General features: G+C 35.7%; 1 protein-coding gene across 3 annotated transcripts in view; it reads left to right on the top strand.

Moving 5' to 3' along the window:
- CCPG1 (cell cycle progression 1) overlaps positions 1-25,925 on the top strand; it is a 38,557-nt gene extending 12,632 nt beyond the window's left edge. For 2 of the 3 annotated variants that reach the window (XM_082846500.1, XM_082846501.1), the window contains exons 2-9: positions 3,570-3,638; positions 6,418-6,538; positions 8,234-8,310; positions 9,274-9,478; positions 13,598-13,849; positions 18,252-18,373; positions 21,073-22,481; positions 24,966-25,925. In XM_082846500.1, coding sequence (XP_082702626.1) covers positions 3,579-3,638; positions 6,418-6,538; positions 8,234-8,310; positions 9,274-9,478; positions 13,598-13,849; positions 18,252-18,373; positions 21,073-22,481; positions 24,966-25,155 — 2,436 coding nt within the window. In that variant the 5' untranslated portion in view covers positions 3,570-3,578 and the 3' untranslated portion in view covers positions 25,156-25,925. The remainder of the gene's footprint in view (positions 1-3,569; positions 3,639-6,417; positions 6,539-8,233; positions 8,311-9,273; positions 9,479-13,597; positions 13,850-18,251; positions 18,374-21,072; positions 22,482-24,965) is intronic. The other variant, XM_082846502.1, reaches the window with a different exon arrangement.
- The last annotated feature ends 19 nt before the right edge of the window (positions 25,926-25,944 follow it).

The raw sequence follows: 25,944 nt of genomic DNA, 5'->3' as shown, positions 1-25,944 counted from the left end.
GAATGACAAAATATTACCATTTTAAGAAGATAACTGGCTGTAGTGGGGAAGTTCAAATACAGAGGCAGCTTTCAGAGTCAATGTGTCTAGGATGGGGCTCAGAAATTTACTTTTTAAAATTTTGATTTAATTTCAGTGCACCCAACTTTTTTTTTGCGGTACGCGGGCCTCTCACTGTTGTGGCCTCTCCCGTTGCGGAGCACAGGCTCCGGACGCGCAGGCTCAGTGGCCATGGCTCACGGGCCCAGCCGCTCCGTGGCATGTGGGATCTTGCCGGACCGGGGCACGAACCCGTGTCCCCCTGCATCGGCAGGCGGACCCTCAACCACTGCGCCAGCAGGGAAGCCCTCACCCAACTTTTTGAAAACACCTGAATTAAGAGGGTTCTTTAGTAGGGCTGTGAATTTTGCTTACCAAACTCTTACTGTGGTGTTATGGCCAGTAGGGGAATCTTTTTTTCCTCATTTGGGCTAGATGTGAAGCCTGTTCTTCCTCCAGGGCAAGTAAACAAAGAAACTGGGATCAGATTAAAATGGGCTCCTTGATTTGAGAAATTCAAATATGATAAAGTCCCAGTTTAGCAATGTATGTAACTTTCTTTTGAAATCTTGTTTTTGCTTATCCCCAGAGCAATTAGAGTTCTTGATTGGAAAACAAAAGCTGGGGACTATCTATTTAGAACTGTTTAAATGGAAATTTCCTAGATAAGAGCAGGAGATATATACACATTAAATATCCCTGATCAGGTCTTGTATCCCAGGAGTTTTGGAAGGTTATGTAAGTCTGGGGGTGAGATGGAGCAGCAGTGAGAATGTGGGCTGCTAGAGGAGGTTAGGAACTGGGGGTTTGCAAAGGGAAGAGGAGCTTTCACATGGTGAAGAATGATTGCTTTTTTTTAGGCCAATTTTCCTTTTTTTAAAAAAAATGTTATTGATTTATTTTTGACTGCGTTGGGTCTTGTTGCTGTGCGCAGGCCTTCTCTGGTTGCAGCGAGTGGGGGCTACTCTTCATTGCGGTGTGTGGGCTTCTCACTGTGGTGGCTTCTCTTGTTGCAGAGCACGGGCTCTAGGCTCACGGGGCTCAGTAGTTGTGGCTCACGGGCTCTAGAGTGCAGGCTCAGTAGTCGTGGTGCACAGGCTTAGTTGCTCCGCAGCATGTGGGATCTTCCTGGACCGGGGCTGGAACCCGTGTACCCTGCACTGGCAGGCGGATTCTTAACCACTGTGCCACCAGGGAAGTCCTAGGCCAATTTTCTTAATCGTAAAGCCCTACCTACTTGTTCCATATAGAATGGTTTTTCCAAATACCAAGTCACTTAAACCAAAATATACTACACTTTCTCTTTTCTTTGTTATTCTTCTTGGTTATTCAGTCCTTTAAAAATCTTTCCTGTCTGTCTTCCTAAATCTCTCCTAACCCCTCCCCATCCTATTTATCCTCTCCCCCTCATCAATACTGGTTAAATTTAGGTGCTCATCTTTTTCATGGAATATTGCATTGATTCTTTGTATCCCACAGGTCTAGGGCCCTTTAGTTGTTTCCCCATTTTAATATGTGCCCTTTGAAAGATTCTGATTTTCAGATGTCTTCTTTTAATACTTCACTCATGCTAAATTAATTGAATTTCTTAGAAGTGTCATATTCTTTAACTTTTTCTGCCTTTATTTTTGTAGTGCTTTTCACATTATCTCTTGGGAAATCCTTCCAGTGTCGTCATATTTTCTCTTTTGGCAATAAGGAACCAGAACTTAATTTTTTTGTGATAGCTCTCAATTTTAAAATTTTGGCAACTAATTCAGTTAAAAAACATGCTGTCCAGCATGTCAAAAACATTACAACCTCATTTATAAAGCCTGCTTTGACCATTTTCCTTTCTTCCTGCAAAGTTAACTGCTCAGTCTTTGTGCAGTCTAATATGTTAACCCACAACTTTGGAATTGTTATAAAATAATTCAAATACAAATAGTAGCATCAGAGTTTTTAACTCATGAAAACTGGTTCAATGAGAAATTGGGCTTTATGTAGTCAGTTTAATAAGGAATGGTGAAATAAAATTGCTATAAAATTGGTTAATATACTATAGGGAGGGTATTTAAGCCTAGCCTTTGGGATAGTATTCTCTACTGGACAGAAAAAAAGTGCATTTCATTGTAATAGTTTTTGTTTTGTTTTTACAAATTTACCTTTAAATTTAGAAACTGCCTGGGCCCTAATTAGTTGTAAATGGGAAATCAAACAATCAGATGACCTCAGGTGAAGTTATTGTAAAATGTTCTATCTCGAGTGACATTAAAAGTCACACAGTCGTCTTTAGGTCTTATTTTAGATTTTGAATAATTTGTCTGAAAACATGCTTATTTTATACTATCAGTGACCAGCCACCTCTCTGTATCTTCTCTTTTTAAAATATTAATTTACGAGAGTTTCCAGAATCACTAATAGATGGTCCACATCTATATTTTTTGCCCTGTTTTCATTTGTGCACTGGTTCCATATTAAATTGTCTGCAGTAGAGTTCTGTTAGAACACTAACCATCAACTTGGATATAATGGGTTCTCAGTATATGTGCAATAATAGAAGCATTTATAAGACATATGTATAGAACAAAGTCAGCAAGATACCATTTACTTTAATGAGCTTAATTTTCTTTTTTTTCTGGCATGCGGGCCTCTCACTGTTGTGGCCTCTCCCGTTGCGGAGCACAGGCTCAGCGGCCATGGCTTATGGGCGCAGCCGCTCCGCGGTATGTGGGATTTTCCCGGACCGGGGCACGAACCCATGTTCCCTGCATCGGCAGGCAGACTCTCAACCACTGTGCCACCAGGGAAGCCCAATGAGCTTAATTTTGAAGTTTAAATAGGAGTTTCAGATAGAAAGGGTAGAACAAACCGGATAGAGTGACCAATGTGTGCTGGTTTAGGACTTGAGTCTATCTAGGTTATTGCCAATGGCCACAAGTTTCTAACCAACTTCTGGTCTTTTTCTTCCCCTGTTTTAATGTAACTGAAGTGTTACCAACATGGTTATTTTCCTAAAAACCATTTGATCACATTCCTTCCCTGCTTGAAAATATTAATTGCTTCATGTTGACAACAGTAGATTTCATTTTGCTGGGCCTTGGAACTCTTCTCTTTCCCCCACCTGGTTTCTTCAGCCATGATTTTCACACCGTACTGTTCATTGAAAACATAGGCTTTTGCTCTGGCTGACTGTTCCCCATTTGTCGTTCCCTCAGCAGTTGACTTCCTCAGAGTCAGATTGTGTTCATTTACCTTTGTTTCTGCCTGGCCAAATCCTACATTTTCTTTCAGATCCAGCTTGCCTCTTCATTCCACAGTACGACCGTCTACACTGTTTTGGCTCAGGAGGATCTCCTTGTCATAAAGTTTGGTTGTATTTGTTCATATGGATATGCAAGCATATCCTGTCTGGTAAATCTATGGGTGGGTTGTCTCAGTTTCACCTGGAAGGCAGTAAGCGCCACTTTTTGTACTTGGGTCACATATAGTACTTCCTATAGAATTTTTAAAAATGTGTCCCACATATCAATATGTTTTTGTATTTGTAGACCTGAAAAATGTCTGAAAATTCCAGTGACAGTGATTCATCTTGTGGTTGGACTGTCATCAATCATGAGGTATGCTACTGAATACTTTTTATAAGGCAGTTTGTAATATTACAGTGTTAACAGTGATGTAAACTGGGTTCTTTGAAGGCCATTAGTTTTTTACATTTAAGCATAAGGTTCCATTGTCTATAGCTTTTCCCACCTACATTTCACTTCACTGCTGAAAACTCTTCACGAGCCAGCATGTTATTGGACATTGCTTTCCTCAGCTTTGAGACATTAGGCAGGTATTTACTGAGGGCTTATTATTGGTCAGGTCCTGTGCTTTACTTATGTTCTCATAATTTTAAACAACCCTCTGTGGTACAGATTGTTTTCATTCTCATTTCATAGTTGAGAGGACCAAAGCTTACGGAGATTCAGTAATTTGGCCAAGATTATGTAACTAGAAAACATCAGAGCCTGCGTTTAAACAGACCAAGGAGCATGGAGAACATGTGTTCCACCCATGTTATGTTATGTTACGTTACGTTATATTATCATTTCAGAACTTGATGGAAAAAGGACTATGGCTAGAACTCTTAAAAAATGAATTTGATTATAGAAATGTGATGTTACATAACTAGTACATAATAAACAGTAATTTATTTTCTCACACTGGTAATATATATTAATTACAGAAAAATCATAAAATAGTGATGTATAGAAGCAGTAAGATAAAAACTATACCTATTTAAAGTGTTAATGGATTTATCTATAATTTTCCTGTTTATTTTTAGACTCAAGCCTCACTTATTTTCCTTCATCAATAAAAATTTTAAACGCTATTTTTTATGATTCCTTTGATAATTTAATATTTAGACAATTGGTTAGTCATGACTTCTAGAAAACAACATTAACCAAAGTTTCTGCAAGAAAGTTTTAAAATTTATTAGCAGCTGTAGCAGTTGAAATGAATGTGGTTTCTTTTTCTTCTTTTTTTTAATAAGTGACTTTTCTATTTTTAACCTGTTTTCTCCAAAGCTTAGATCAACTCTCATAGTAACAATTTCTCCTTCAAGGATAATTAACAGTGTAGAAGTAAGGCAGCTGTGGGAGTCTGTAGTGTGAAACAAGATAGCAGACTTTACTGGCATTTAGCCAAGTGTGTCATTTGGGGATTCTGTATTAGAAATACCTTGTCACAGAGTTGATCATATTTGTACCTTTATCCTTCTTCCTTCCATATCTTGTTATCAGGTTCTAATCTTTCTTGCTAATGTCTCTTACATGTATTTCCTTTTCCTTTACCATTGCTACCATTCTGATTTAGGCCAGATCTGGTCTCCCCAGTGACTCACAATTCAACCCGAACCTTGTGTCTGTTACTACCATTCTCCTGCCACTTTAGGCAATCCCAAAATCTTATACTCAGAATTCTCTTTAGGACTCAACTCAAGCCCACTGCTTTAATGACGTCTCTTAGTTTTTGCTGTTGTGAGTTATGTATATCAGGAGAACTCAGACCTTTGATTTCATGGATTACTAAATTATAGGAAAATTGAGGGAGGGGCCTGGAGAGAGACAGAATCATTAGTGGATAACTTATTTTGCTAATTAACATGAGAAAAAAACCCTGTTAAGATCCACTTTTATTAAAGAAAAGACAGTCTGACATCAAAGTAAGAAGGAAAACCTTGGAAGAATAAAAGAGTCTGAAATTTTATAAGGAAAGTTTACTCCATTAATCTAATAGGTTAATTTTAATCCTTGCCCTTAAACCTTTTTAGTCATATGTTGCAATAATAAGTAGTTATTTGCTTGTGGCTGTTTCTCTGAATAGGCTATAAATCTGAATTTTAGATTTTAGTTTTTCATACCCTGTGACACTAGCAAAATGTCTTGCCTAGAGTAGTTCTATAAGTGTTGAGTAGAAGCAAATTAATAGAAATAGCTAAATTTAGAAACTTATCCTCTGGGATTCAGATTTATTGCTTGGGCTTATAGCATAGTTAGAATGTTGGACTTTTAGACTGACTTCTTTTATTTTATTGTTTTTAAGATTTTAAAAAATTTATTTATTTTTGGCTGTGTTGGGTCTTTCGTTGCTGTGAGTGGGGGCTACTCTTCATTGTGGTGTGCGGCTTCTCATTGTGGTGGCTTCTCTTGTTGCAGAGCATGGGTTCTAGGCACGCAGGCTTCAGTAGTTGTGGCATGTGGGCTCAGTAGTTGTGGCATATGGGCTTAGGTGCTCCACGGCATGTTGGATCTTTCCGGACCAGGGCTCGAACTCATGTCCCCTGCATTGGCAGGTGGATTCTTAACCACTGTACCACAAGGGAAGTCCCAGGACTGACTTCTTTTAAAATCTAAACCTATGGCTCCCCTGCTGTAGGTTTTATGGACTAAATTGAACAAAAGGAATAGATACTGGACTTCCCTGGTGGTGCAGTGGTTAAGAATCCGCCTGCCAATGCAGGGGACATGGGTTCGATTTCTGGTCCAGGAAGATCCCACATGCCGTGGAGCAACTAAGCCCGTGCACCACAACTACTGAGCCTGTGTGCCACAACTACTGAAGCCTGTGCCCCTAGAACCCATGCTCTGCAACAAGAGAAGCTGCCGCAGTGAGAAGCCCATGCGCCGCAACGAAGAGTAGCCCCCGCTCGCCACAACTAGAGAAAGCCCACACGCAGCAACGAGACCCAACGCGACCAAAAATTTAAATTAAAAAAGAAAAAGGAATAGATACTGTTCCCTTTGGAGTATAGCAGCATCTGTGACTTTTAAAAATGGAAGCATCTACATGTAGTCACATCCAGCTTTGGGCAGCTGATAGACGAATAACTGATTAACACTTTTTATCTAGGGGTCTGATACAGAGATGATGAATTCTGAACATGGTGTAGCCAGTGACAGCTGTGAGCTCACCCCAGAATGTTCATCTTTATCACAAGAGGAGCTACAAGTATTGCAGTTAGAGCAGGGAGGTAAGTTTAAAAAAGTCTGATTTTTCTTTTTTTTTTTTAATAGGATATGTGAGCAACATTATGAATCTTGCCTTCTTTCTAGGTGGGCAGCCTTTCTGGCTAGTCTAAATCATCAAGTCACACTGAAAGACTAGAATTTTCGTGTGGATTAGGTGGGCAGGCCTAAAGAACCCGGTGGCACCAAATTGCCCAGGGGGTTTGTTTGTTTGTAGCTATAGTACGTACTTGGGCCTCCATATGACTCTTTGATACTGCTAGTGTAAACAGTGACTAAATATTATTAACCTTGATTAAGACTAGTGATATACAAAATTATTTATTCACACAAAGGATTTACTAAATTCTTCTCCAGTTACCACACTTCAGAGTACCTTTGGTTATAGGTGGTAAATGGCATTTAACTACTGTATTTCATTAATGTTATATATTCTTCTGTGGGATTTGATGCCCATATTAATTATATAGAGGATTAAGAAACCCAAATAATTAATACATCTTCATATTTAAAAATTACTTCTTAAATTTTCTTTTAAAAATTGCATTAAAACGTAACAGAACATTTCTCCGTCAGGAGAATAAAGTGCATGTGTCAAGGCCAGAAATATAAAAGATTATACCTGTTAATCTTGTTTTCAGCTTAAGTGTTGATTGCTATTCTCATTTGAACAGTGATTCTCATCTTTCATGGGTCAGAGATCTCTTTGAGAATCTGAAAGCTGTGGATGGTCTCTCCCAAGAAATGCATATATTTAGATATTTAAAAAAAAATTTCCATACTTCCTCAGGCGTCCTTGGACCCTAGTCCACCTTCGTTGAGGAGTCTTATCTCCAAATTAATATTCTGTTAGGAGCTATATAACACACACAAGTGATGTTTGGGTTTTTTTCCCTTTGTTATTTTGGAGGGGTTAAAATAGAAAAACAAATGATGAGCAAAAAAATTCAAAGCCATCTATAATTCTTTTTATCTGGAGGTAACATTATACCAACAATGCTTATACTTTGCTATGCATAAAACCTGATGCTTATTGTATACTGTTTTAATATTTTTAGCTTCTATTAACATTTTATAGCCTTTGTCATTAAAAATATGACATAAAATCTAATTTGTGTATTGTTTTTTGAGAGTTTCTTATAAAATACATATGCAGCTGCTATGGTGATATTATCTTGTTTTTCTGTGTTCTTTTGAGGCCTTGTTTTTTATAGTCCACTTTTTATTGTAAAGATTTGTAATTTGAAGCCATAGTTTTGATTCTTGTGTTACTAGGCGTTGACAGTCATTAGAATAGTGGTACGTTTAAGAATTATGAATAAACTAAGAATTCAGGAAATGTGCCGTCAATTATCTGAGAATCAGTTTTCCATATTAACAGGTTTTTACAAACACCTTGGCTTAAGTACTTTGGAATTGTAATGTAGAGATTGTTTATTTAGGGATTATGGTTTTTAGTAGATTTTTAAATGAGTTCAGTTCAGTACCTAAAATTATCCCCTGACAATTTCAAATAGTTATATTTGAAATACAGAGATCTTTTTAGTAACAATAGAGTGACTGTTATAATTACATGTGGCATTTCCTTAAATCCACTTTAAAAATTAGGAATAGATTTTATCTGCCTATATTATATAATATATGCAGACAAAAAAAAAGGTCGATGAAGTGTAATTAAATTGATCTTTGCTTTATGTCAGAGAGCAGCCAGAATGGCACAGTGTTAATGGGAGGAGCTACTTATCCAGCTTTGGAGGAAATGAAGTCAGCACTCGAGGTAACCTTGTGTTTTACTATGTGGATATATGATAAACAGTATTTATTAGAGAATACTAATTAAAGCTTCCATTTCTATTTGTGTGTTCTGTTCCTATTTGAATTATAAATATCTTTTGTTGAAAAATTTGGGATTCTGCAGGTTGGTCAGTTTTAAGATTAAAGTTAGCTTCCATATAACTCCTAATTAAGTGAGCTATCTTTTAATTTAGAAAAGCGATTTCTTGGTAATGTGTTAAAGATCTATTCATTTCACCTCTAATATTTTCTTTAGAAATATGTTGCTTTCTTGAATTATATTGAGAAATTAAGGGTTCATATCTAAAATGAAGGTTAGTTTTAAAATTTGAGAACAAACTTTGTCCTTTGGCATTTTACTTGACTTCCAGATAAAACTAGATAGCTGGATGATCTTTACATTACGTAGCTTTTGAAGTTTATCAGGAAAATTTAATCAGTCTTTTATGGGCTCCCTGACCACAGAATATGCCCAAATAAACCCGTAGAACTGGTGAGAAACAAATCCTCTCCTTTTTGTGGACATTGGGTTGGAAAGGTGGGTTTGTTTCTCAGCTTCTGCAGCCCACGAATGAATGGTAGACAGCAGTTTGATTTAATTCTGAAAGAGAGAGTTGCCAACAGGTTTGATGGTATTTTCAGACTGAAAGATAAGCCTACTATTTGTTTTTGTTTTTGGGCTTGCCACACGGCTTGTGAGATCCTAGTTCCCTGACCAGGCATTGAACCCGGGCCCCTGGCAGTGGAAGTGCAGAGTCCTAACCACTGGACCGCCAGGGAATTCCCTAGGATGAACCTACTATTGCGTAATCCTTTCCTGTTGGGCAGGACTTATTTTAAACCCAATCACCATACTACTTAAGTCCATTATATACTTTGAACTGCCTAGAAAATATAAGGCCCATAAATAATTGTTGAATTTGTCTCTAAAATTATGATTCTTCAGGGAGAGGAAGAAAAGTTACCTGATGACAATCTCTATTTTGGAACTGTCAGTGATGATTCTGATATTGTTACACTTGAGCCACCTAAGTTAGAAGAAACTGGGAGTCAAGAAGAAGCAATAATTGTTAAAGAAGCACAGAGTCCGGAAGACTTCAACATGGGCTCTTCCTCTAGCAGCCAGTATACGTTTTGTCAGCCAGAAACTGGTAAGAACTACATAACGGATACGCTGATAGGAGACTTAGGACTCTTGTGACCACATTTTATATAATGGCTTGATTTCTGACCCTGAATTTCAAGTTTTGAATATGTTTGGGTAAAACTCATGAAAATTTTTTGTAAAATCTACTGTTATATCTAGTGTTTTCCTAGATCTAGGGCCTAGAGCACGGTAGTCCAATAAATACCATCTTTTATCATTGAAAGAAGAGAAAAAATAGCTTCAAGGAGATTTGTTAATGTCTCAAACACTCCAAAATGCATTTGACAGTTTTTAGGTCTTTAGGAGTGGGAGATTGAGCCATTATACTTAAAAAAGTAGGACAATGTTAGTAAGATTTTTAGTTACAGTGGTACAAATTTTATATTATAGAAATAGTGAAAGAAACTTTATTGAAGCCTTCCAGATCCATTTAATTATTAGTCAGTCAACAAACATTTATTGTGTGCTACCATGTGCCAAACAGGGTTTAAGGAACTGGCAAAACAGCAGCATCCTAAAGCCCCTGAACTTTGGATCTTTCACTTTAGATTGAGTTATGAAAATGTACCTATTGTAAATCACATTCTTAATGCAGTGAATGCCTATTGTTCAGACAGAATCATTTGGAGGTAAAATGTGAGTTACTGAGCTAATTCCCTCTACAATTCTTTGGCACAGTTTTAGGGACATATATAACATCTTTCAGGGTAATATAAATATTTAGACACAAAGTTACAGAAAATCTAAGAAAGAGATCTATAATTAACCCACGGTGTTTTTTTGTTGTTGTTTTTTTTTTGCGGTACGTGGGCTTCTCACTGACGCAGCCTCTCCCGTTGCGGAGCGCAGGCTCAGCGGCGTGGCTCACGGGCCCAGCCGCTCCGCGGCATGTGGGATCCTCCCGGACCGGGGCACGAACCCGTGTCCCCTGCATCAGCAGGCGGACTCTCAACCACTGTGCCACCAGGGAAGCCCAACGCACGGTTTTTAACCCCCAATTATAACTTAGGGTGAATTATGTGAGAGATACCTGGGACATTGCTAGTGATAATAAGAGTTTCCAAATTTAATGCAAAAACAGGAACGTGTAAGGCTTCCCTGGTGGTGCAGTGGTTGAGTGTCCGCCTGCCGATGCAGGGGATGCGGGTTCGTGACCCGGTCCAGGAGGATCCCACATGCCGCGGAGCGGCTGGGCCCGTGAGCCAGGCTGCTGAGCCTGCGCGTCCAGAGCCCGTGCTCCGCAACGGGAGAAGCCACAACAGTGAGAGGCCCGCGTAACTGCAAAAAAAAACACAAAAAAAGACAGGAACGTGTAGTATTTATTTCAGATCATTTTCTTAGATTTTACCATTCTTTGTTTAATGTTCCAGAATCAGACAGTGGAATTTTTCTTATTCTAATTTAAGCTAGTAAAATTCAAGTAGAGGTTAAACCAGAAGCTGGTTTAATTTAGAAATATTTGTGGGCCAGAATGTATAGTCAGATTGAAGCCAGGAGCATTGCAGAAGAGTCAAAGCAGACATTTAAGAAACGATGCCACACACTGTTGATTTTTTTTTCCAGGAACTTCAGTACTTCAGATCACATTAATCTAGTTTTTAATTTCCTTTCTGAACTTGGATTTCTTGGGAATTTTACAGATTCAGTTAAGCAGAGTATTTTTTTAGGTGTATTTTTATCCATTGCTGTCCCTCCCAAGGGAATTAATTATTTCAATAAAGAAAATGTTAACAAATAATCAAAAATGATTTTGGACTATGTTGAAAATAGTATGTATACATCAATTATCAAGAGTTTTTGTTCTCTTCCCTTAGCCTGTATTTTTCTTCGTTGGTTAATTTCCTGCTACCTATTGCTTTTTTTTTTTTTCCTTTCCCTTTCTTCTCCATCTTTATAGGATTTCAACTTCATTTTTTTCTTTTTATAAATTAGATTCTATGGCAATAATCTTTTTGTTGATTTAAGAACATTTCCCACTCCCTCCATATGACCCTCTGCTCCCCTAAGGAACCAGAATTGGTAGCTGTAGAAAAGTTTGTATTGTGTGTATATATATATATATTTTTTGTATGTATGTTTTTTAAAAAGGCATGATTATTAGATTTTGATGGAGCACAAGTGATAATGTTAAGTGATAATTAAAACAAGTGTTTTTCAATTCTCTTTTTCCTTTTTATTCTTTATAATAAAGCTTTATACATCTTTTTTCCTGTTTATTCACAAAAGAAAGGTGGTGGGAGAAGCTGTGGAAGATTCCTGAATGCATAAGGGGATGGGATGATCAGCTGAAACACCATGTTCCTAGCCAACTCGCTTTCCAAGGTGGTGTGACTAAATCTGATCAGCTTTTCTGGAGCTGAGTGTGCCTAGTCACATTTACAATTTACTTAGTGCTTTGAAGATATCTGTTGTAATCTGTGATACTCTGAACAGGTGTTCAAAATTGATCTTGTAATAAAGCTGGCTAAGCTTATTGCATGCCTTTGCATTGCTTGCATCTTGGACTGTGTGCCAAATTATGCTTTAAAAGAAGTTTAAAAATCAAAATATTTCAGCTATCATACTTATGGGTTAAAAAAGATGGAAGCATTAGATAAGGATGCGAATTTGTTCATGTGGGTTAGGCTGGTTTGTTTACTTAGACTGTATAATGAAGGCAGTAAGTTAATGTAGAATTGAAAATTTAAGAAATTTTGACAAATGGTTTGTTTTTATATTTACCCATCTTAATAATGTCAGAAAGTCTGACTTAAGTACTCCAACCATGATCATGAATGCCTTTGTATTATGTAATGCTTTGTTTAAGTCTTCCTTTCTTTCTCTTTTTCCAAGAAATGTAACCTCACAGCTGAGGCGACGACATCTTGGAAAAACTAGTGATCAAGAATAACCAGATAAACATGATGGGCATAAGGGTTATGACCAAAAGATCTCTCAGTGGCATCTATTATCACTAAATATTAGGAATATTCATTCATTCAGTAGTGCCTTCTGTCTTTGTGTTTTTTGTTGTAAGTGTGAAAGTTATAAATTCTCTATGATACATCTTTTAGAAGTACTGTCTAACCTAAGTCACCAGCTTTGCTGTGGCATGGATACCCTGTCTTCTGAAGAACTGTTCTGCTTTTTCGAAGCATGAATGTTTGTTGTTTTGGAGCTCTTTGTATCAAATTCATGTTCACATTTTATCCTTACTTTTAGTGCTTTTTTTTTTTCTTCTCTCTGGCCTATGGAAATTATTACTGAGTCATCTAATCTTCTGTGTCAGCATATAGTTTATTGATATATGGAACAATGTTAAGAAATTATATACTTGAAAAAGCTGAAGATGTTTTTTTCCAATGAATATGCTTCTAGTCCTTGAGATTTCTTGTGGAATTTTTTTTCCAATTTGTTGTTCTTTATTATTCTTTTCATAAAGGAGCAGCACAAGACTAGTCCTTAATATCGGAGATAGCTGTTGTGTCACTTCCTCATGCTGACATATTTACTAGAGGGTAAAATTAATAACCTTCTAGTAAGAGTGGCAGTCGAAGGGAAGGGCTCATCTGACTTCTGGAAACCTGTGTTAAACTATAGTGCTTTGAATCTTGATTTTGGGCTCATAGGATGGAAACAAAACTAGGGACTAGTACACTCAAGGAAACTTTTGGTAGTTGTTGTCTTTTTTAAGTCTCAGGAACTGCTTATATACTTCCCTCTGTTCCTTAAACAGCTGAGCTTAAATTACCTCTATTTGAAATTAAATGAAGAGATAGAGGTTTTTTTTTCCCCTTCTAGAAACAGTATTTGTTTGTGGCTCTAATAGCAGTGAAATTTAATAGGCTATGAGAATGATTGTTCTAATGGTGTAAACTATAAGGGAAGTTAAAAAAAAGAAAACAACCAAAACCAGACCCTCAAAGGCACAGAGTATAGTTAACAGTTTCTTATGTATCACAGTTGAAATCTTTGGCTTTATGTTGATAAACTTGAAAACTTGAGTTTTTGTTTCTATTCTGTTGTTTTTGTTCTTGGCTGTTGTATGTAAAAAGGCATGTAGGGATGGCATTCTAAATCATATTTACTGGGAAGGCTTTTCTAAAATATTTAATATTTATCTACATTTTTCTTTTTAAAATAGTATTTTCATCTCAGCCTAGCGATGACGAATCCAGTAGTGATGAAACCAGTCATCAGCCCAGTCCGGCCTTTAGACGACGCCGTGCTAGGAAGAAGACTGTTTCTAGTTCAGAATCTGAAGAAAGGTTACTTGCTGAACAAGAAACTGAACCTTCTAAGGAGCCGTGTAAACGTCAGTTCAATAGTGGTCTCAATAAATGCGTTATCCTTGCTTTGGTGATTGCAATCAGCATGGGATTTGGACATTTCTACGGTAAGTATTTGAAAATTTGTTATATATAAACTGGTGGTAAAGAGTAAGGAATTCTGGGATCCTTTTTCAGTGTCTTCCTTAAAATATATGTCCTTGGAAAGCTTGTACGTGTTTGAGCCTTGGTTTGCTCATGTGGAAACTGGGGATAGTGTTGCTTCACAAAGCTGTTTGCACTGAAATGAGGTAGTATTTAAGAAATGTAAGGATTGCTCATATATATATTTATTTAAAGAAAATATTAGAAGATTAAAAATCTGAAATGCTCATTACAGGGCAAATCGTTTTAATTTAGAATCACAGTTAAACTAGTTTTAACTGTGACTTTATTAGGAGGATTATTTAAATTCCACTTAAATAGTTACATATGAAATGTCACAATAATAGGTGCTCATTATTTCTACTTTTAGGTTTCATGAAAGCACTATATTTTGTGACCGTTGTTGTTACTTCCATGATTCACATGACTTAAGAATTCATTTGTTTTATACTTTGCTCACTATTATCCTTGTTAGTGTTTATTTACATTGATTAATAATTTTCTTAATGCAAAGCCTTTAAAAGTATCCTGGGTGAAAAGAGGAAGGAATTCCATGTGGTGTTACTTTTCTTTTGGGAGCCTAACCATTCAATCTTATTTAAGGTATATATTTGTACAAAGATAAGGCTGAGAACTGAATATTCATTCTTTTTGCTTTATTAGAATTTTGAAAAAGATACTTTAAACAAATGTCTTAGATCTTGTCAACTTCACAAATTTCAGTTTGCCTTGTATTAACTACTTTTAGGATTTTTGCCTACATAATCCACAGTTTAGCTTTCTGAGTAAATCTGGTTTTGCTAGTTCCTTCCAACAATGTGTTCCTTAAGATTGAAGAATTATATGTTCCCTTTGTTGATTTGTGGAAAAGATATTATTCAATATAGTGTAATGTTAGAAGAAACTTAGTGAAGACAATCCTGTTTAAAGTCAGAGTCAGTAAAATGTGTTTCTTCTTGTATTTAACTTTATATTAATAAAAATAAGTATTTAGACTCCTGGTGGATGTCTGCTTGAATTTAATACTGGGATCTTGTAATTTGTATCCTCCCTTGAAGTTCGTTGTAATGAGATTTGACTTGAAATACATACTTGTTTATTATCTAGCTGGAGCAAATATATGAATATGTTTTTTTGAGCTTGGTTTTTTCCCCTTGCAGGTAAACATGGAGGTAACAAAGGAGAAGGTCTTACTTTAATCTTCTTTTCTTACTAAAAAAAAAAATTGGACAGTGATTTAATGTTAATCCACATTGCATTAAAACTCTACAAATTGCATGACCTTTAAGTATTTTGTAGAAAGATCAATTTAGGAGTGTTTTCAAAGTTGAGAAATTATTGCCCTGTTATTTAAGAATTTTGTTTACTTGTAAAATTTACTTTATTAATTGTATTTAATAAATATTTTCCTGTAGTATTTCAAATTAGCTTTTCAGAATAGGAACAACCTTCATAATAATAGGTCCATATAATAATATGATTGGCTCAGGGAACATAAAAAAACTTAACCTGAATGATAGCTTTTCAAGGTCACTTTTAAAGGACATCACATTTTTTTTTCTTAATTGTGGCACCGATCTCAATACTTTAAGAGCTCTTTTGAGTTGATTTTAGAGCCAGCTTGAATTTCTCAGGCACTGTGAAGTCAGTCGTTGCACTCCATAATCAGTCATTTGCTTTATAATCATTTAACAAGAACTACTAAGTTAATCACTCAGAACATTCACCAACCTTGGTGATATAAATTTGGAGTGTCAGATCTATCTTGGAAGGAAGAGAGAACTAGAAGGACTGAGGATAGTAAAAGAATGTACTATAGGTATTTGGCACTGCTTCAGGTCCTGAAAGTGCTTACAAAAATTTTTTTAAAAATTCTTGATGAAGCACCTGTTTTATTCTTTCTTTTACCTGTAGACTATCCATGTTCCAAATCAACAGCGGAGTTCAATTGATTGGTTTCCTCATGGAGTTGCTTTAAGTATAGGCTGTCCTGCTTTTCAGCAGACATTTCAGTATAACAGTATAACTAGGTGCTAAGTTATGAAGCACAGACAAGAATCATAGCTCAAACTATGACACTGAGTCACCCTAGAGATGGTAGGATTTAAGTTGGGTCTGGACTTACACTATGTGGAAGGAAAGTAGAACATTCTAGCAGTGGAGAACCTGATAATCTGAAAGTAAACTTGCTACGTTTGGGAGCACTGAAAAGACTGGTAGGATTATAGCAGAATAGATATTTAGAGATAATGGAAAATAGGTTGGAATATGTGGGATGCTATTATATTGTAAAACATGTTGGAATCCGAGTAGGAGAGTTTGATTTATAGAGTGAACTGAGAGCAGTAATTTTAGAGGAAAAGTGCAGGAAGATAAATAGTGTGGGAAAAATTAGAACAGTTAACTAGAAGGTTTTGTAATTCAGGTATTCAGTGATCAGGACCTTGATAGTTCTCGTGATGGTGGGGATGGAGAGAAGGCTGGTGAAATAACGGACACTGAAGTAACAATGGAAAACAGAACTTTGAGCCTGGATGCTTGAGATATTGGTGGTTTACTTTTTAAATTCCAAGAAGTGTGTTAGCTGCTTTACTTTTGGCGTTGGGGGAGTTAGAGGGGAAGAGTTTTGCTAGTTGAGAAAGTTAATAGACGGTGAGCACAGTTCGGTTTGTTTTTACCCAACTTTATTTTAGAATAAATTAGGGCAGGTGCTGAAGTTCAGTTTTTTGTTTTTTGTTTTTTAAATGAAGACACCCCCAAAATTGTGCCTAGCAGGCAGCTGGATATATTGGCTGCAAGCTCTGGTGAGATTGAGACTCTTTACCTGTAGAAGAGAAGTCTTACAGCAGTGGTAGCAAAAACTGACAGTGGGTTAATGTGATTAAGGTAGGCAGATTTGTGGATATAACCAGAAGGCCTTAAACCCTGGGTTGTAACACTTCATAGTTAGGCAGCTGAAGATGTAGAGGGGGAAAAGAATACCTAATTGTTTGTGAGATTGATTGACAGAGGACACATTGATAGTCATCAAACATATGCTATGTAATGGTACTGCAAACTCAAATCTCAACACATTAGTTTTAAGTTATTTCCCAGTGGCCAAAGGAATTCATTCTGTTAGCAGTTTGAAAAAAAGAAGTTTTCAGTTGCCTTGGGAACTATAGATAAATTTATTTCAATATTTCAAAAAATCTGAGATTCTTTTGAGTAATATTGAAACAAATTTGCCATGCAAATTTGTGATTTTTTTTTTTGATAAGTGAATTCTAACAGGATATCATAGCTGTTAACTGGTAACAGTTGTCTGTAACTTGGCAGAAGTTTTCTCTTTAGTGGTTTTCAAGATGTACTGAAGAAATGAGTTAATTTTTCAGAAATCAATTAACTATTAATTATTATATTCTTTTTTTAATTCAAACAGAAAGTCACAAAAATTATAATCATCCTCATCAGTTCACTCAGTCCCATATTCTTTCATTACAAAATTCTGTGATGTCTTTTACATAATGGTATGCCACTCAGTAGATGTAATATTATGGTTGCCAAATGCATTTTGCCTTCTTTTTGATTTAGTGTTGTTGTTTTTCTCGTGCATGAAGCATGTAGCAGCACGTGAACAGCATGTCTTGGCAAATTAACATTTTGATTTTTAGGATGAAAATATAGCATCCTGGTTGATTTACGATTTCTTTATTACTGGGATAGGGATGGTGATACTCCAGTACAGACCTAACTAATGCAGAGTTCTTAAAAGATCTGGCTTTGAGAATGGTGGGTAATTATAGTTAGCCAATTATTTTTCTTTCTATTCTTTTTGGGCTTGTGCTATATCATTTAGGCAAAATACAGTGAGAAAAGCTAGACATCTTCATTTTTCCTTAGTTACTTATAACCTGTGAATAGACTCCATGGTTTGTACCTTTCTCTGTTGAAGTGGGGAATGCAACACTTTATGTACCTCAGCCCTTAAAAACAACAGTAAGACAGAAACTTTACATAAATTTTTTTGTTTGGCAAGGTAATATGGTCTGGCTTGTTTAAATCAAAAGGATAGTGAACTGCTTAAATATCCCTGGTGTATGCTAAATAAAGTAAAAAATATATTAACCTACTTGGCCTGATTTATAAATTAACATCCATGTACCACCATTTGATGAATGACACTGTAAGATTTTACTTATTCCTTCTTTGTTTATATAATCAGAATTTTTATAGAACTGTGAAATGCTGGTATTTTGAAGAAAATGATCCTGTCTGGATTAAGCAGTTAAATATATGCAAAGTAAATGTTTTATTGTATGTTTAAAAATATTGGTAATCATGACATTTATGTTATATATCCCTAATAAAAATTTTTATTTTTAGGCACAATTCAGATTCAGAAGCGTCAACAGTTAGTCAGAAAGATACATAAAGAGGAATTGAATGATATGAAGGATTATCTTTCCCAGTGTCAACAGGAACAAGGGTCCTTTATAGATTATAAGGTATGTGCTAGAAATAAAATTTTAAAATTCTGTTAGCCAATAATTATGCTATTCAGATATAACTACAGTGCAGATTAGTAAATCAGTAATAATATTGGTAATTATTGATTGAGTACTTACTGTGTCCTGGGCACTGTTGTACCTCACATACAGTATTTCTCTTATTTCTCACCACATCCCAGTGAATTAAGCAAGTATTAATTTCATTTTATAGTTGGGAAAGAGGCTCAAAAAAGTTAAGTAACTTTCCCAAGTCTAGCAGCCAGCAGAGCTGAATTTAATTCTGTTTATCTGACTCCAAAGATGTTATTCCGAATCACTATATTATAGTTAACATTATTTTAATTGATATTATCTATGAAACATTATTATTATTAACGTTATTTTCATAGAGCCAAGCAAAACATTTTCATTCAGTGAGAGAGAGAGAGAGGAGAGTTTGTAGCTTCTCTAAGGAGCCACCCTTGATCAAGGGAAATAATCAGCCAGTCCTTTTTCTCTGGTTTCATGTCAGTTACGAAGAAAGAGAAACCATGTTACACTTTCATACCTGAAATTCACCTGGCTCCAACAGGACTGTGCTGTCTATTCTGGGTTTATGAGGATTAGCAAAATACCTGGTCTCCTCTCTAGTTCTTGCCTAAGAAGGGTGTAGGGATTACAGATAAACTCAGGGTAGAAAGGTAAACTATTCCTTTTTCCTTCCATTTCCCTAAATTTCCTTCACAGTTTATTTATATATTCTTTATAGGGTTATGATTGTATTTCTTTGGAAGGCAGAATCCCACTTAACATCTGAAATATATCTTTCAGGGAGGGACTACTGAAGTTAATTGTAAATAGTTTAGTTTTCCCTGCCTTGAGCAGAGGATGTTATAAAAAAGAGCAGCTATTTCCTTCTTACCATCATGGTTTATGGTTCTATAGAATGATGTTGGCTGTAAGGAGACTCGCCCTGCATAGATGTTTGCTGAGTCAGTTCTTGCATACCTTTTGTCTCCAGCTGTTAAATGTAGTTTGGATTTTGAAGATCATCATGGAAGACCTGTCCAGCATCTGCTTAGTCACTTGATTCAAGATTTTAGAGTTTACTAGATACAGAATATTGTACCCTCCAGTCATTCTGTGGTGCTCCCCGTGCTTGTGCATTTAAAGATAATGTTACATTAGTCTGTTCTACTCCATAGTTCACTTAAAAAAAAAATTGAAGTGTAGTTGATTTACAGTATTAGTATCAGGTGTACAGCATAGTAATTCATGCTAATTCATAGTAATTCATAGATTATACTCCATTAAAAGTTATTACAAGATAATGGCTGTAATTCCCTGTGCTATAGGATATATCCTTGTTGCTTATCTACTTTATACATAGTGGTAGTTTGTATCTCTTAATCCCGTATCCTTAATGTGCCCCTCCCCCTTCCCTCTCTTCACTGGTAACCACTAGTTTGTTTTCTATATCTGTTTCTGTCTTGCTACATGCATTTGTTGATTATTTTTTAGATTCCACAATAAGTGATATCATACAGTATTTGTTTTTCTCTGACTTACTTCAGTAAGCATAATATTCTCCAAAGTCCATTTCTGTTGGGTAGATGAAACTTGTTTTCTCTCACTCAGGGAGAGCAGATGAAATGACTGTAAGGAAATTTTAAATTTTAATTTGTTCTTTGAAGATTAATGAGCCAGACAGTGAAATATCCATTTCAGATATTTATTTTTCAAGTGGAAAAATATCCTCATTCAAAGGATTTTTTTTTTTTTTGGTCTCTGTAATTCAGATATTTTTCTGGTCTGATTCAAAGGGAATAGTCATAATATTTGTAGTAAATTAAGCAAAGTTATATCGTTTTGCTGATTTATGAAGATATTTTAACTGACTAGATAGTGCTCTAACAATTAACTGACTGGATAGTGCTATAACCATTAACCTGTTTAAGCATATTGTTTAATTTCTTGCTGTTGTGATGAAAGTTTGTTACTAATACATGTATTGAAAGAAAGATCATTCAAGGCTACCTAGCACTGCAGCAGAATTCTCTAAACCTGACTGGACATAATTTCTCAGCAAGAATGTTGACTTCAGAGTTGCATTGCTAATCTGGTTACAGTCTCTTCAGAAAATTAATTGAAATTGGAGAAATTAGTTGTAAATGTCACCAAGATTCAGTGTGTTCTCTAAAGTATGGGAGAACTTGTATAACTTATGTGAACTTAGAGATGTTAATTTGCGTACGACCAAGATCTTTCAAATAGGACTAAGATTATTGAAATTTTTTTCCTTCAAAGAGTGCAGTGAGTATAAACAGAACTTTCTGAAGCCTGAAGTCATCTCTAGCTGTAATTTTACTTTTTATAAGAGATAATCGCCCTCACCCAAGGATCAGAGAACCTTTAGTCCTTCCTACATTCTCTCTAGGAGCTTTCTCAGGAGAGATTGGAGTCCTGTAGTCAAAAGATAGAAGGCTGTCTTCCTCCAGTGTGCTATGTTTTTCTTTTGATGAAGCTCTTTGCTGTGCATTTTCCTGCATATGAACCTTGTATTTTCCAGTTTTCATATATTGAAAAAACTACATAAAGGATAGTCTCTGCAGAAATAGACACTAAACATTTATGGGGTATTTGTTGTATCTTAAAGATTTAAATTCAGCCTTTAAAGCTCTTGATATTTTTCTTTCTTATCTTTCAAAAAAATTTAGTCATTGAAGGAAAACCTTGCACGGTGTTGGACCCATACTGAAGCAGAGAAAACGTCCTTTGAAACTCAGAAAAGGAACCTTGATACAGAAAATCAGTATCTAAGAATATCTCTGGAGAAGGAAGAAAAAGCCTTATCTTCATTACAGGAAGAGTTAAGGAAACTAAGAGAACAGATTAGGATATTGGAAGATAAAGGGACAAGTGCTGAATTAGTTACAGAAAATCAGAAACTTAAGCAGCATTTGGAAGAAGAAAAGCTGAAAACACAAAGCTTCCTTAATCAAAAGGAGACTCTGTTGGCAGAAGCAAAGATGCTAAGGAGGGAACTGGAAAGAGAACAACTAATAACCATGGCTTTAAGGGTGGAACTCCAGCAGCTAAGCTCTAGTCAGTCATATAGCAACCCAGACTCTCCCAGTGTAGTGACTGAAAAAAAGGAAATAGAAGTGTTACGGGAAAGACTCACTGAGCTGGAGCGCAAGCTAAACTTTGAACAGCAGCGTTCTGACTTGTGGGAAAGACTGTATGTTGAAGCAAAAGATCAAAATGGAAAACAAGAAACTGATGGAAAAAAGAAAGGGAACAGAGGAAACCACAGAGCTAAAAATAAGTCAAAGGAAACATTTTTGGGTTCTGTTAAGGAAACATTTGATGCTATGAAGAATTCTACCAAGGAGTTTGTGAGGCATCATAAAGAAAAAATTAAACAGGCTAAAGAAGCTGTAAAAGAAAATCTGAAAAAATTCTCAGATTCAGTTAAATCCACTTTCAGACATTTCAAAGATACCACCAAGAATATCTTTGATGAAAAAGGCAATAAAAGATTTGGTGCTACAAAAGAAGCAGCAGCCAAAAAACCAACAACAGTTTTTAGTGAATATTTATATCCACAGTATAAGGCACGTACACAAAACCAGAATAGTAGAGGCCCTACTACGCAAAGAGAGAGAAGGAAAGAAAAGCCTCATTTTGAAGAATTTGGAAAAAATACAAATTCACAGAAGTGCAGTGCTGAGCATGCCTGTGGTGAAAATTATAATTCTTTCAGAAAGGCTTGTTCTGGTGTATTTGAATGTGCTCAACAGGAATCCATTAATCTTTTTAATGTTAAAATGTTGAATCCTGTAAGGATAGATGAATTTAGACAGTTAATTGAAAGGTATTTATTAGAAAAACTGGATAGTTTTCATCATTGGAAAGAACTTGATCACTTCATCAATAATTTTTTCCTAAATGGTATCTTTATACATGATCAGAAGCTCTTCACTGACTTTGTTAATGATGTTAAAGATTATCTTAAAGACATGAAGGAATATCAAGTAGATAATGATGGAGTATTTGAGAAGTTGGATGGATATATATATAGACACTTCTTTGGTCACACCTTTTCCCCTCCATATGGACCCAGGTCGGTTTACATAGCACCATGTTATTATTATAATAGTTTTTAACATTTATATTGGATAGCATTTGTATCATTTGATAAATTTCTTAGAATGTTACTACAGTTGACCTGTAAACAATGTGGGGGTTAATCTGCATATGACCTGTAGTCGGACCCTCTGTATCTGCAATTCCTCTGCATCTGTGGATTCAACCAACCACAGACCATGTAGTACTGAAGTATTTACTATTGAAAGATATCCATGTGTAAGTAGACCCACGCAGTCCAAACCCACGTTGTTCAAGGGTCAGCTGTATTTGTAAAAGTACTTCTTGTAAACAAAAGTACTATTTGTAAAAGTACTTTATTGCCTAAGAATTTAGGATAAATTAAATTGAAAGATAAAATTTTAAGTTAAAATCTATTACAAACTGAAAATTTCATATAATCAATTTGACTTGAGCGAATTGTTTAATTTCTATCTTAAAAATCAGTTAAGGATATATAATCCTATTTTAGCCTATTTTGTTTCTTCTCATTATACTTTATGAAAAGATAATCATTTTAAGTGAAATTATTTTCCTTTAATTTTTTATTTACTCACTTTGGGAAGCTAGGAGGAAAAATACAGATTTCACTTTGAAATCAGAATAACGATTCAGTGTCCCACTTACTTTCATTTATCTATTCCATTTACCAACTAAATTATGATATCTAATACATTTATTACAGAATTATTGTTGGTAAAGGTAGAGGTATGATCAAAGTGGCAAACTTAGCAAGCCAAAAGTTCTAATGTGTGTGCTTTATGTATAATCTCTAAAAGTAATATTGTATCCATTGCATATCAGCTTTCTATTCTGTAACATGAAACTAACCTAATCTTCTTAGCTTTATTTTTTTACCTTTTAGAAAGGGAACTAACTTTGAGATAGTTTTATATATATATCTTTTTGAGTAAATGTAATGTGTCTATAAAATAATGAGACTGATTTTGGTGTCTTTAGTCATTAAATACATATCTAGTGCAAAGTACTGTGAGGCTGCCCTGAGGAAACAAATGAAAAATTCTTGCTGTCAAAGAGCTCACAAGCTTTTGGAGAATTAGGTCAGTACAAGGAATGCAGTGGAGGTATGGAGGCATATGTATATGGTGGCCTCAGTCTGGAGATGTTTGGGAAGGCTTCATAAGTGAGATGGCCTTTGAACTGAACTTTTTAACAAACTTTTGAAGGAGAAGTGAGAACTTGCCAAGCAGATAGGGTGGGACATTCCACTCAAAGGGAACTTCATTTGCACAGATTTGTAGATATGAAGACATGCTACTTTAAGGAGGCAAGGTAATGCTGGGGTGTGAACAGAAGAAAAGATTCAGAGCATGAAGAACCTTCACTTTATGCTGAAGGACTTGCTTTATTGCATTTTGGGTCACGGGCAGTAGCCTGAAGGGTTTGTTGGAAAGGGTTGAAGCTAACTGCTAGAAAGCGGTCTTTTGAAACAGTATAGACATGAGCTGATGGGTATCTGAACTAGGGCAGCAGCTGGAGTAGAAAGGAGGAGGCAGATTTGAACAATATATAGTAAGTAAAATTGGTGGTATTTCTTGTGAAAGGGAAGTAGAAAGTAACAATGATTTCCAGATTTCTGGGTTGGGTCACTAGTTAGATAGTGACATCAGCTACACTAAGGAGTACCATAAGGTTTTGCATAAGGGGAATTGGAAATGAGAATTGTGTTTGGAGGGTACCTGTTGACATACAAGTAGAGAATTAGTTGGCTGTTGGTTATATGACTGTCTCTAGCCCAGACTCCGTGCGTGTGTAGACAGTCTAGGCTGGACGTATTTATCAGACTCCTGGGGAACACCAACATCCAAGGGGTTGTAGAGAAAGAAGGCTGAGAATGAATGGCCAGAGAGTGGCATCATGAAAATCCAAAGATCTTCTCAAGTAAAAGGAATATTGCAGTGTTAAATGCTTAAACAAAACAAAACAAAAAAACGGAAAAGACTGGATTTCTTGGCTGGGAATTGGATGGCCGTGGATGGCATTGTGGAGTGTTTCAGTGAAGTAGTGACAGAAGCCTGATTATAGAGATGGAGAACTGTTCATGTAGACATTGTTTATAAGCCTTAGCTTAGAGAGAGAGACTCTGTAAGAGATGTATATGTATTCATGAATGAAGCCACTGGGGGGGGGATTAATTTTTATAGGAAAGGAGGAAAAATAATGGAAACACATCTCATTATTTTATTGTCACATTTCTACTTATCTATTGAGTGTTTTCCCTCTTTGCCAGCACAGTTTGTCTATTTTTTCTTTCTATAGGATAAAAGTATAAACTCACTGAATCTTTTTCGTATGGTTATAGTAGGATTATACTTCAGATTAATTTAACATCCTTTTTCAGTGTTCAGATAATAGATTAATGGAGAAAAACTTTAAAATTGTTTCTTGTTTAAATAAATTTAACTCTAACATGGATGAAAAATGTGTTTACTGCTTTCAGTCGACCAGATAAAAAGCAACGTATGGTAAATATTGAAAGCTCCAGGCATCGAAAACAAGAGCAGAAGCACCCTCAGCCACAACCTTATAAAAGGGAAGGTAAATGGCATAAATATGCTCGCACTAATGGAAGACACATGGCAAACCTTGAAATAGAATTGGGGCAATTACCTTTTGATCCTAAATATTGACCATCATGATTAAGTTAAATTAGAAAACTGTAACAGAAACTTGGATGCTTTCTATACTGTTTGGTGTTGAAACTAAGATGAAATTATCAAGATAACAGTGTCTTTTTATCATTTCTAAGTATCAGTTTGATGATTTTATATTATTACTCAGAAGCATCAAGCAAAAGCTTACTAACTTGCATTTTCCTGTAGTTTAGCTTTGCTGAATCTTTTTTGGCACTGGAAATGTTCAACTGTAGATTTATATTAAGGAAGCCAGGCATGCAACAGATTTTGTGCATGAAATGAGACTTCCTTTCAGTGTATGAGCTTAAAGCAAGCTCAAATCATACATGACAAAGTGTAATTAACACTGATATTTGTGTTAAATTTCCAGTAGAGCTTGAAAAAAGTACATTGTGATGGAATTTCATCTCTAACATTTTATAATCTTACACTTCTTGTCTTTTTGTGGGTTCAAGAGCCCATTGACTTGTGAAGAATTTGCTGCCTTACAAGCTTGCTGACTTGTTCTCTTGTGAAATTTCTTGCACATATGAATATTGTGGAAGAAACAATAAAACTACACCACGAGGAAAACTAAAGGTCTTTATTTAAAATCTGGCATTTGCATTATTAATATATGATTTTATATTTTGTGATATTTTTCATATATTTCCTCAGTAGTGATATTTGGTAAAGCAGTTCATAGTGGTTTTTTGCTAGTTCCATGAATTTTACCCAGTATTTACTAGCATATTTAAGCAGCATCTGGATATTTCTGCTCAGCAATGTCTATTTCTCTGAGAA

This window comes from Leucopleurus acutus (assembly GCF_964270905.1).
Source record: "Leucopleurus acutus genome assembly, chromosome: 1".
Taxonomy (NCBI): domain Eukaryota; kingdom Metazoa; phylum Chordata; class Mammalia; order Artiodactyla; family Delphinidae; genus Leucopleurus; species Leucopleurus acutus.
The sequence above is the reverse complement of the archived record's forward strand: the minus strand, read 5'-3'. Positions and strand labels throughout refer to the sequence as shown.